The sequence below is a fragment of the Mauremys mutica genome, chromosome 7, assembly GCF_020497125.1.
Source record: "Mauremys mutica isolate MM-2020 ecotype Southern chromosome 7, ASM2049712v1, whole genome shotgun sequence".
In the NCBI taxonomy this organism is placed as follows: Eukaryota; Metazoa; Chordata; order Testudines; family Geoemydidae; genus Mauremys; species Mauremys mutica.
Window position 1 is genome coordinate 50994928 of NC_059078.1, and position 12513 is coordinate 51007440.

The 12513-nt window shown below is 48.9% G+C and overlaps 1 protein-coding gene across 1 annotated transcript in view; it reads right to left on the bottom strand.

Annotated features, from left to right (window-relative positions):
* Positions 1–2327: 2327 nt before the first annotated feature.
* RBM6 (RNA binding motif protein 6) overlaps positions 2328–12513 on the bottom strand; it is a 155533-nt gene continuing 145347 nt past the window's right edge. Inside the window, exons 16-22 of the mRNA XM_045023212.1 lie at positions 11237–11380; positions 9572–9661; positions 8508–8771; positions 7402–7476; positions 5566–5663; positions 4155–4284; positions 2328–2576 (exon numbers count right to left, since the gene is read on the bottom strand). Of these exons, the coding sequence (XP_044879147.1) occupies positions 2454–2576; positions 4155–4284; positions 5566–5663; positions 7402–7476; positions 8508–8771; positions 9572–9661; positions 11237–11380 (924 nt within the window). The 3' untranslated portion in view covers positions 2328–2453. The remainder of the gene's footprint in view (positions 2577–4154; positions 4285–5565; positions 5664–7401; positions 7477–8507; positions 8772–9571; positions 9662–11236; positions 11381–12513) is intronic.

Here is a 12513-nt window from a genome sequence, read left to right on the forward strand (position 1 = left end):
ACGCACCCCATAATGCTTTCTAGAAATATGCTTATGAGTGTAAATATGACATAACTGGAATATGTTTTATGCTGGATATGACATGTAACATATCTCTGCAAAAGTTATGATCTACTGAATATATTCATCTTATTTGCATGCATGTATCACTTTTGTATTCGAAGTTATGAATATTGGCTGTGTACTTGTTTGATTTTAAGTAGCCTCAGTGAAGCATTTGGTCAGCTTCTTGAGAAAAGACTATTCTCAGTAAGTGCCCAATCAAGAAACACTTAAGCTGACAATGAACTTTGAAAGATGCCAGTCCACATCTGAGCTTTCCTGGGAATGTGGTGTCGGCCTGTAAAGTGCTGAGTCATGCGTGGACATGTGACTTGCCCAAAACTCCATCTTGGATTCTGCATAGGAGAGAAGAGACGTTTCCACCCACAAGAGGGAGACTATATATGCCCCTGGGAAAACCCCTCCATTTGGTCTTCAGCTGGCTCAAGAGATATCATCTCCACCCCAAAGGATACCTGAAAGAAACTGGGACACAGGACAGTAACTGCAGGGGTGTGAGTGACTGCTGGACCCAGACTAGAAGGAGGCTAGTCTGTAAAAGAAGCTTACTGGCACATCTCTGAGGGTGAGATTTACCTGTATTAATTTTTATTTTTTTTTACTGTATTAAGCTTAGACTTGTGTGTTTTATTTTATTTTGCTTGGTAATTCACTTTGTTCTTTCCTACTAATTAAATCCTACTTTTTGTATTTAATAAAATCACTTTTTACTTTTTAACCCAGAGTAAGTATTATTACCTGGGGGAGCAAACTCTATCAGTGTTATAGAGGGTGAACAATTTATGAGTTTATCCTGTATAAGCTTATACAGGGTAAAATGGATTTATTTGGGGTTTGGAACCCATTGGGTGTTGGGTATCTGAGTGCTGGAGACTGGAGCACTTCTTAAGCTGTTTTCAGGTAAGCCTGCAGCTTGTGGGGAACGTGGTTTAGACTTGGATCTGTGTTTGCAGCAGACAAGTGTGTCTGGCTCGAACAAGGCAAGGTACTGAGGTCCCAAGCTGGCAGGGAAAACAGGCTCAGAGGTAATCCCAGCAAATCAGGTGGCAGTCCCAAAGTGGTTTCTGTGATTCAACCCATCACACTATATACAGTAATATTTGCAAGAGGCAAAAGTTTGAATGAACAAAAAGCAACAGCTCTAGCTGAAACAGCACCCGTTCCATGCAACGTCACTGGCGGCAAGAAGGAACTGAGGGTGCCGGGGGCCAGCAGAGCGGCATACGCACGCCACTCCAAGGCGGGCCAGAGCCAGTCCCCTACGGATACTGCCGAGAGAAAAACTTCTGGCAGCAGTGCATGTGGCGAGCACACCCCCCCAAATTGAATGGACGTGAGTGATCACTTGAAGAATAACAGCGTGCTAGACCAGTCAGAGATGGGCAACCTCATGGCAGACTAGGCCACTGGCAGGAGGGACACAAGTATAACCACAGTTATTAGCCCTGTATTAGTGGTGTGTGTGTGGTCACAAACAATGTCAGAGCCCTCCAACACCTGGGGCTAGTTACACACTCCTGGAGTTGTGATGTGGGTAGGGCTGGCAGTGGAAGGCTGAGCAGCCCTTCCCAGCCTGACACCAAGGACAGGAATGGGCAGCTCACAGCCATTGGACATGCCCGAGACCAGGAGCTTATAAGACTCAGGGGTGTTGGACATGTAAGCTGTCAGTAATTCGGGGCAGGGACTATCGTTTGGTCTGTGTTTGTACAGTGCCCTGGCACAGTGGGGTCCTGGCCCAGAGCTGGCTCCTAGGTGCTATGATACAAGTAAGTAATAATAATATATGGCTAACAAGACTATCCAGTTAGAACAGTTACTGCTAACCAATGATTCCTGGAAGGGAGATAACCTCATGCTTCAGGGCTTAAGCTAATCTCGGACAGGGGTTCAGCTTTGGCGTTTCTCACACCTTCCTCAAGTGTCTGGTGCTGGCCCACAGAGGCAGGACGCTGGACTTGATGGATCTTGGCTCTGCTCCACTCTGACAAGTCCTGTGTTTTTAAGAGGAAAAGAAACTTGCTGCAGGACAGTGACTCTGCGTCTGCAGAGCTGGCGAAAAATCACGTGTGCAACATTCTGGAAGCATCACTGAGACCAAAGAAGCCCATCACTGCCACTCTAGTCCTGCCCCAGTCACCCAAAGGGAAGCATGAGCCCCAGGAGAGACGAGGAGACATCAGCTGGAGAAGTCTTGGGAAGGTTTCAAAGTGAGGTTTGTTTTTAAAGCAGAGACTTTGGGGGAGGAGATAAGGAAACAGCACTGACAAATTTTCCATTTTATTTAAAAAAAAATTCTAGCAGCAAAACCAGTAACAATTTGAAAATGAAGAGAGAGACTGTGACACAGAAAGAGAGAGAGAGCTGGGTTTTGTGGAATTCCACTTCATTCACTCAAGTTCCTTATAGCGGGCAAACATAACTCTCCTGACAGCGTCCCGGTACGTTTCATTGGACTGCCTTTTGCTGGGCTTCCCTTGGGTTACTAAGCCAGCTCCCTTCTTCTGACCTGCCTGAAAACAATACAGACAACTTGTTTTAGCAATTCTTTGTGTTCTCCTCATCAGCACAGGTTGCCAGGGAGATTGCTTTGGCTTTATTTGACAGCTGTGCTAATGACCTCGAAAAGGGGTTACATGGTGCACTAACATGCCGAGAGGATACAGATTTGGGAGGAGTTGCTGATGCTGCCGTGGACAAAGAAAGCGAGACAGCAAACAATCTAGGAAGACAGACTCCAAAGCATGGGCAGTCAATGGGGAGGGACCAATCCAGGAAACAGCGATGCTCAGAGCACTAGGAGGGGTGGGAGCGGACAAGAGCCAGTGGCAGCATGTAATACAGCCAGTAATAGAGGCAATCAGAACCAATTTGATTTGAGGAGGACACTGAACAAAGGAAAAGAGGCTGAATCTCAGATCCCTCAAGGAACAGTCTTTCTCATTAACCTGTCTGAACATCACAACTCTCAGTTGCTCTCCCATCACATGGGATTCCCACAGGCTCTCCTAGCTTGCTCTGAATTCTGACCTTGTGAATGATCAATGTCACAGAGCCAGTGATTGTATTATGCAATACTGCCTGACTAGAGTGACCCAACTAGAGCAACACAGAGCGTGGGAGTTGTGTTTACTTTTAAATGCTAGTTATTTGGATGCTGAAGGTTTGATCAATTCAACCCAGGGATCCAAGTCTCCAGAGGCTGAATGAAGCACAAGGCCCTGTAATAACACGAAATGGGAGGAGAGGACCTTCCACCTTTGTGGCTTCTCCTTGAGAGCTTGACAGGATTGTCATGAGCTGAGGAATCTTGTTTGCAGGTCAGCCTCCCAAGGCTAATCTGAGTTGGCTTTTCTACAGTGCCCATCCCATCAGCTGCAGGGGTCTCCAGGCCAGGGCAGAGTGAGCACCTGGGGACATTTTCTGACTATGTTTGAACCAAAGAAGGAATGGTGTGTTTGCTGCCTGAGACAATGAGCGTTCAAGCACACACGTTACATTCCGAGCCTCAGATGATCTGCTTTGAATTATACACTGGATCGGAACATGCGAAATTCACAATGCGTGCTATGTTGTGGAGTTAAATACATCCTCCATTCAGGGTACAGAAACAATACCATGTGACATATGTAACCAACACTACACATCTAGCACCCAGCTAGTCATGCGCTAGTCTCATAAGGCAAAACATTTAAAAGAAATCTCCACATTATTTCAAACAAACGCAATTTGACACTGAACAGCAAGGGGTAAAATGCAATGACTACATTGTTCATTATGGCAAACTCCCTCCACTGTACTTGTCAAGCAGCACTGGCACATGTGATTGGGTTCAATGCAGGTGAACCGGTGTGAAATGTCAGGGCCTGTGTTATACAGGAGGTCAGACCAAAGGATGTAATGGTCTCATCTGACTTTGAACTGTACAAATCTGTGAATAGGGGCTATTTCCCTGTTCCAGAAGCTGTGCACAGTTCTGATCTCACCAGGCAGATCCCCTACCCCCCACATTTCTTTCAGATGGGCATGTGAAATGCTACCAAATTCAGGATTGTACTATCTGATTTTGAAGGGAAAGGAAGGCGTTTCACCTCTACTGGCGACATCATGCCCTGCTGCTGGCGTCCCAGTCCTGAGCCTTCCTTCCAGCCCATAGCCTGCAACATGCGGCTTCCTTTGTTATTACTATCGATTCTTGCTTTACTCGCAGGGTTATGGTCACTGCAAAAAGAAAACTATAAGTATCCATACACATAGCTTTATTCTATTTTCCAACATGGTACCAGGGATTTTCAACACAGAATTGATTGCACCTTGGATAACATCAAGGGCTTTTTGCAAAGATGCACCCATATTGCGTGCATGAAACATGCTGTTCGAGGCTTATTTTGGGTTCACTATGGTGCATTATGCATGCATAATTCAGGCACATTTTTGAAAACGTAGCTCCTGAAGTCCAGCTTCAAGGTGACTTGCAGGGGAGTGGGAGGGGAAATGGGTGCGTATCCTTAACAATATATTCTTTAAGACACCCAAAGAAGGCCTGAAAAGTTTTACGTACACATGCGTGTATGTACAGGGTTTCGGTTTTATATATAAACTTTGGAAATACCAGGAATGGGAAGTCCCTCCTGTCTTGCTGGAGTTTTCCTTTTGAACACTGAGCTGGGAGGAATTGGGATCACACTCTCAAATTTGAGCTGAAGGGGTAAAGGTGTCCAATTATTAACAAGGGGAGCTTTTCTTTCAACTGTTCTCACTGATCGTTAGCAAAAACCAAACAGCTTTCAACAGTCTGAACAACAAACACTTCCCCTTTCAGTCAGGTTCCATTTTTTAGGTATCTATGCTATCACACACACAGTAAGTTCTCCAGTCATCTAATCTCTTCCAGGAAAAACAGAGAAAACAAAGACCTGACTTTCTGATCCACAAAACACACAGGGAAAAGCCTCCTTCCAAACCTTCATATATCAAAAAGAAACAAGGAGCACAAACCCATTTCTCCTCTTTGCAGGTCACTTTTAAGCCAGCCTAGCAAACCCAAGGCTTTTATTCTGCCTAGTATGCCTTGGCACCTGCAGACAAATCATGGCACTGAGATACCTGGCTCCAGATACCTGTGATACCTGGCCCCAGATACCTGGCTCTCAACTTCCTAGGAACAGGGTAGCCAGGCTCCTCCCTTCGCCAGCAAAGATCTGGTCCCAGCTTTAAATCCCACCCTCCTCTGCCAACACATGTTGCTCATTTCAAAGGGCCCCACTGTACATTTGGCACCGAGGCCGCTGAAAGGTCAGAGAATTCATGAAAGGCTAAAACTCCATGTTGCTTTACACAGAGAATGCAGCCAGCTATCCAACCCTTCACTCCATCCACCCTGCTGACCTCATCTCATCCAGCTACACACAACGTGCCAGTCTGGCGCACCCAGCCGCTGACAGCATCAGCAGCTCTGAGGAGTCCTGGATGCCCTGAAGAAGGCGGAAGAGCAGCTGTTACCTCTCAGAGTCCCAGGCCTCCTTCAGTCGTTTTCTCTCTGGTGAGTCCAGGCGCTGGAATCTCTCTCTCCGGTCATTTCCCTTGTCTTTAATTTTCCCCTTTACAGTGGGCAGAAGAGAGTTAGCATTAATAGAGAAGCTATGACTGAGTCACTGCACGGCCTGCAGCAACATGGGGAGCAGCAGTCTAGGTAATTGACGTGCTCTCCATCACTGTAAGACCCAATTGCCTCCAAGTATTTGTAAAGACACAAAAGAGTCATCTCCTCTGCCTCCTTCTCTTCCAGCCTGCGGGGAGGAGCCTGGTTAGTGAGCAGGGTGGTATGTTTGGGGAGCGACAGAGACTGCAGAACACAGCTTTTCCTCAGTAAGTCATTGCCCTTTGTTCTGAGGGCAGCCAGGCCCCAGCGCTGCTTTTGTGGCAGTGAGTTCCACAGTCTTGGTCCGGTCCTGTGGAAATTCAGTTTCCCCCGCTCACAAACATCCCTCTGTCTGGGAGGGAGAAAGGCTCTCAGGTAGCTGGGACCAACCCCAGGGAAGATTTTGTATATTCGACAAGAGAGCTGGACTCTGGGGAGCAGGCACAAAGGGAGACCTGGGAGACACTCACCAGTGGATTAGAGCAGCACTGCATGTGGCCCAACAAAGCAAATAGATGGGACTGTCCCTCTGAGATTCCCAGGGAGCAGCTGGAACTGTCTGATACTCTATGCCAGCAGCTGAAGAGCCGCTTTCTTGGCCTGACTGACTGACTGCTGGATAAATAGGAGGCTTTTATAGCCCTGTGTTTGGCACCATTCCACGGAGCCTCCCTTACCGTGTCACAACATTGCTCCCAGCAAGTCCAGCATCCAGCCTACTTGGGATCAGACCAGTGCTTATGCTGTGGCTGACACTGGGTGGGGAAGGAGGAATATGGACATCAGCCACCCCTCCAGCATTGCAGACACCAAACTCCTGCTGCTCCCCATGCTCTGCAAGGTGGGTGCCGGCCCCTGCTTCACAGACTGGAATGCTCCAGCTCACATGAGCACAGGGGCGGCCCACAAGGAGCCCTGCAAGGCACAGAGTGCTGGTGAAACAAGAACCACTTACATCCAGGTGGGCTGATGATAATCAAAGCAATTGAAATCACTGATTTCAAGCCTTGATGTAACCCATCGATTTTAATCATGTTTTGCAGCTGTACTTCAGTTATTGCCCTAAAGAGAGGCTGATTCTTATTGGTCAGAAACCACTAAAACGTGTTGACATGCATCTGACGAAGTGGGTACTCACCCACGAAAGCTCATGCTCCAAATATGTCTGTTAGTCTATAAGGTGCCACAGGACTCTTTGCTGCTAAAACATGTTGATTTGCAGGTAAACAGTTTTTCCACTAAATGTGGTGCTACTTTTCGCTAACCAGGAAGATACCTGATATTTACATGCCTTTATTTAAGCCACTCGACAGCTGCGCTAATTTTGCATACAAGTCAGGGTACCTTGAACATCCCACACAAGCATAACACCAGCTCCAGTTGGAACCTCCTCCTTTTGCAAGGACAGCACCACACCAAGACCATGCCCAGCACCATTTGAGAGGAAGAGCAGACTCAGGCTGTCATCTGGCTGACATACTCATCTCTAAGGTCGGACCTTTGCACCAAGGGCCACAGCATAAGACTCCCCAGACTGCATGTGGTTCGCAGGCTGAACTCTGGGTGTTTACAACATGTGTATGGTGGAGGCAAGCGAACACTGGGGGTTGGCTGTGGGCTAGCACAGGATCCTGCTTCGGTAGGGTGACAGATATACCATGCTGAGCTAAAGCCTCCCCACCCCCACACGCACACACCTCTCGCTCTCTCCTCTCCAGATATGCCAGCTCTTGCTCGGATCGTTTGATCTTCCTGTGGATCTCCAGGTTTTGCTGGAAGGAGGAAAGCAGAAGTGTCTGTCAGTGGAGAAAGCAAACAGCTGGAATCATGGATTGAGTCTAGATGATTTGATGTTTTGTGCCCAAACTTAACCTTTGACCTCCTGCCTGACCTGCATGCATTAGGCCATAACTTCCGACACCGCCCAGCATTGCTGCTTTCGCAACTCATTTAATACCCATGCACTGGCGCCTGCTCTTGGACAGTCAAAAGTCTTTCCTTTCTCTTCCCAGCCAAGCTGTAGAGCACGGAATCACCGTCACTGCTTCGTAGCCTTTTGTGTTCCGGAGAGTGTGTTAATTTGGTATTCACTGAAGTGAGCTGGCTGAAGCTGTGCAGAACACAGGCAGGTACTGTCCTCGCTTCTGTCTCTGCAACTCTGCCTGCATCCCCCTCCATGGCCCACCCCACACCCTGAAATGTGTCGCTGCGTGTAGACAATAGTGTCTACAGATTCAGGTAGTAAGTGCTAGTTTGTATGCAGCACTCTCAGAAGTACCCAGCCAGGAATCCACATCACCCAACAGCTGGCTCCCTTCATCCACCCCATCAGAGAACTAGCAGGTAGCACATCCCAGGACAGGCATGCTCAACCCTTATCCCTTTAGTGCCCCTCCTCGCTGAGGCAGGTTAACCCATAACCACCCTACAGCACTGATGACTTTCTATAGCTCATCTCCACACTACGTCCCAGGTGTAAAGGCACACAGCTCTCCCCAGGAACACGTGGGGGAGAATGTCCTGTTTAACCTCCCCCTTCCCAGTACAGTCCCTGGCTTGGGGAGGTTGTTTATGCCTGCTGGGTTCTGCAGCCCGTAATACCACACTTTAGCTAGTTACAGAGCATCGATACATGTTGTCCACACAAAAAGGCTCTGAACAGAGAGGCTTCGCGGGCTACTGAGCCAGGATCCAATCAGTTCCGCCCACACAACTCCTTCCCCTTCCCTCATAAATCACAGGCTAAGTCATTTGCAGCCCTGAAGAGTGGGACCAGCTGGGGCCCCCATAGGGCCTCCATTACCTTGTGCAAGTTGGAGAGTTGCTGATGCTTGATCAGCACTTCCTTATTGGGGAACTGCCTCCTGCACAGTAAACAGGCCAGCTTATTCCAGTCAGTTAGCTTGTCCTCGTCACGGTCAGCCTTCCTTGGCTGCTCCTCCCGCTGCGCCGGTGGATGGGGAGGCTGTGGCCGCTGCAACTGCACCTCCTCTTCCTCCTCCTCCTCGTTGTCGCTGTCTCCTCCGTACTCGCCTAGGAGCCCTATCAGAGGGTTCACCACCTTGGGCTGCAGACAGAGCAGCAGAGGATAATGCCACTTTGCAACCCCAAGTCTGTTCCGCCCTGCCAGGCCCTCATGTAATATCCCCCGCCTCAGTCTCTGCCTGACAGAGAAGTGGGTGGCATTTCAGCAGCATGGGCACCACATGGAAGGAAGCTAGCAGCTAAGTAGTCAAATGTCCCCTGTATTCCCAAGATGGGGTGCCTGGCCATTAGCCACCCAGCCATGTATTTAAGCACAGGGGATTGCCTCTCCAAGTCAGGAGGGACTGGGGATGGGGTGTGCAGCAGGATGGTTCTTTCCTGTATGCCAGTTGCAGTGTCACTCTCCTTGGATTTCCCAAGACCTTAAAAAGGGTGAGATTCCTGCGAGTTGGCTATAGACCTCTCTGGTCCACGAATCTTGTGCAAAACAAGTTCTGAGTTAAAAAACAAACAAAAAACCCTCTGCAGTTCTTTGAACATTCCCTTCTCTGCCTGATGAGCACCAGAAGCAGGAGTACCCCAAAGTCAGGGTGTAAATCAAGGGGGAGATCAGGAGATGCCACGTGCAGAGACAGCGGCCTCCAAACCCACTCCATCAGAAGTCTGCATAAAGTTAAACAAACAGCATTGAGAGCAGGGGCTAAGGCTTTGAGGTCTAGGTGCAAAGGGAGGGACCCCCAGCTGCATTCCTCTGCACTCCATACCCTGCAGCAATGGGATTTGTGCTAGGAAAGCAAACAGAGGATCAGGTCAAGGTTCTGTCTAGTTTAATTTTTCTCCACTAACAAGCCAAACAGCAACACATGCTACGGAGCGTCTTACCGGAGCTGAGCCCTCTTCCTTCTTCGCTGAAGGAGGCAATGGTTTTTTAAAGACGTCTTCAACAGGGGGCTTCTCCTCTACAAATTCATTCTGAAACATCCAAGATCGGGAGTTAAACCTGCAGTGTTCCTGGAGAGCAAAGTGAGAGTGCCCAAAGAGCGGCTGGGAACTCGCTTAGCGAGCATCCCTGACAGACAGTGGAAGGACAGAAGGGTTTAATGTTGCAGACACACCTTCTCTGGGCTCAGCAGAGGCTGTGTGTGTCCTAGAGGTAATGTCCTTGGAGTCTGGTGCAGCAGCCACACTACATGAATCCCCTCCCTCCCCACCACTTTGTTGAGCACTTTCTGCTGGACCAGTCCATTGCAATACTGACAGCAGCTGCCAGGGAGGCTGTGTCCCCCTGCTACAGGCAGGCTGGGATCTGGGGGACATGACAAGAGTAGGATTACTCATTCAGACACCTCCAGTCCCAGAGGACTATGCGACCTCCTGAACTGAACTCGAAGTGAGGGAAGATGCTGAGTCACCCACTATGCTCCTCGACAACAGAGCTGCGTAATCTGGGTTCAGAGTGTTCCCTGTTCAGGGAGCAGCTCTCCCGCACAGGTGCACTACAGCACAGTAAGGACAGGAGTGGAGGCGAGCAATTTCAGGCTGCACTCATGTCAAAACCCCCATGCCCATCAATCCCCTTCTTGCTGGCATTTGGTTACACTAGCTCCCAGAGACCACAGTCAGGATCAAACCGTGTGTGCTCAGTGCTGTGCCAAACACGGCCTGCCTACGTACGTTTCCCTGAGGTGGATCACAGCTGTCAGCTGGTTCCATACCGCAGCTCCCCTCTGGGCACAGAGGTTATTAACTGACAGTACTGCAATAGCACGTGGGGGCCCCAGTCCAGACTCAGGGCCCCACTGTGCTAGGTGCTATACAGAACAACAACAAAGGAAGTCTGCCCCAAACAGTTTACGATCTAAGCTCTGCCTGAAGCAGCTGAAGCATTGTCCCCTCCTCCCTCCAGCCCAGGACCGCTGCCTGGCTCTCCTGTCCATGTATGGTTTGGGGATATGGGTTGATTGCTCAGGGCATGCAATTGGGCGGGAGGTGAAGATGCACTTGCTGGCATATTGTCTTTATGTACCATGGGGATTTTGGTGGCAGTTCTGTTACGATGCCCAGGTGCTTTCAGCATTAGGGGCCTATGAGTTACAAAAGATTCCTAGACTCTAGAGCCTGCAGGGACCATTGTGTTCATCTAGTCTGACCTCCTGGAGAACACAGGCCAGAGAACACCCCACAGTCCTCTCTCTGAAAGCTCTCTCCAGTCTTGAGTTAAAAATGGTCAGGGATGGAGAATCCACCACAGCTCTGGGTAAACTGTCCCAATGGCGAATGACTCTCTCATTAAATGTGTACGCCTTATTTCCAGTCTGAATGTGTCTAGCTTTGACTTCCCACCCTATGGCTGCCATCTAGCCATAAAGAACGGGAAGGTGGTCGTGACTCCCAGGTGAAGAACCCACACTCAGCAGTGACTCTTATGCTCTTTCACTGCCCCGATCTCCCTCCTAGACCTTCAGAACAGCCCCTCTCAGCTCCTCCTTCACAGCTCAGCTGCCGAGCCTGAGACACTGGACCATTCTGATCACAGAGACAATTTACCTTTGCTGAAGTACTTCTGCCTCTCTCCTTTCTGTCCCTGCCGGATGGCTCCTTCCTTTCACTCGTCCTTTCATGGCTCCCATGCCTCTTTCCCCGGCCGTTCGTAGGGGCTGATGCTGCTTCTCGGCCCACTGTGACTTGTTTCTGAAATGGAGTGTGTGCAAGAGAGTTAGCAAAGAGCAAACGCCTGGGTCCCAGTATTAGACTGATGATATGGAGACAGCAAAGGAAAGAGATTGCAAGGGCAAAGGGACTGAAGGAGACAGTGGAAGAATGAGACAGTGGGAGTGGCACTGTGGACTTGGCTGAGATGGGTGCGAGGGGGTGGGGAGGGAGGTCTATGGCACAGTAACCCTGGCCACAGCCACAGGATGCTGATGGCTACCGTCCATGGGGAAACAGCCCCCCATGGGGTTGGGAAGACCTGCTCTGGATAGCACTTTTCCAGCAAGGCTGTAGCTAGCGCTCTAGGCTCTATGGACACAACAATGGCTCAGCCGTACAGCCAGAAGACAGAGCGAGCGAGAAGACCAGAGATAAAGCTTAGTTTAAACCATCACGTAATGGTGGCAGTCATGTGCTTTCAGTCTCTGGTGAGGTCCAGCAAGGGCACTCTTCCTGTGGCATGTCTGCTGAACAAAGCAGGGACATAGACCTCTGAGGTGGGACTCTAGGGGACAGGGAAGAGCATAGGGTAGAGCAAAGCACCCTTTAGAACAGTGATACTCCGACTGAGCTCAGGAGCTGCAAGTGGCTCTTTAACATGTCTCCTGCGACTCTTTGCAGCACATGATATTAAAACACTGTGTGATTTCATTATTAACCAATCTAAGTTTTTAACCAATCAGAATGCTTTTATTATGTTATTAGCCAATTGTAGTTAATAAAATAATACTTGGTCAGTCATTTTGCAGCAAGAATTAGATAGATTAGAAAGATCGGATTAAAAACGAAATATTTCCCCCATCATACTGTTTAAGTATGACTATATAATACTATAGCAAATGAAACAATGAATTCACACGACTGTGGCCCTTTTGGGTAATGTCAATCACTAATTTGGCTCCTGAACACCTTAGGTCTGAGTATCACTGCTTTAGTGAGTTAACTGAACCAACGTGAATCCAATCAGCTCCAAATCTCTCCTCCCAAGTCAGTGCTGTAGACTCTACTGGGAAGGCAGAGCTTCTTGAACTTTCAGGGGCACTAAGCAGGGGACAGGACCTGGAAATAAAGCCCAATCTGTATTCCCATATCCCAGACCTCCTTCAACTGCA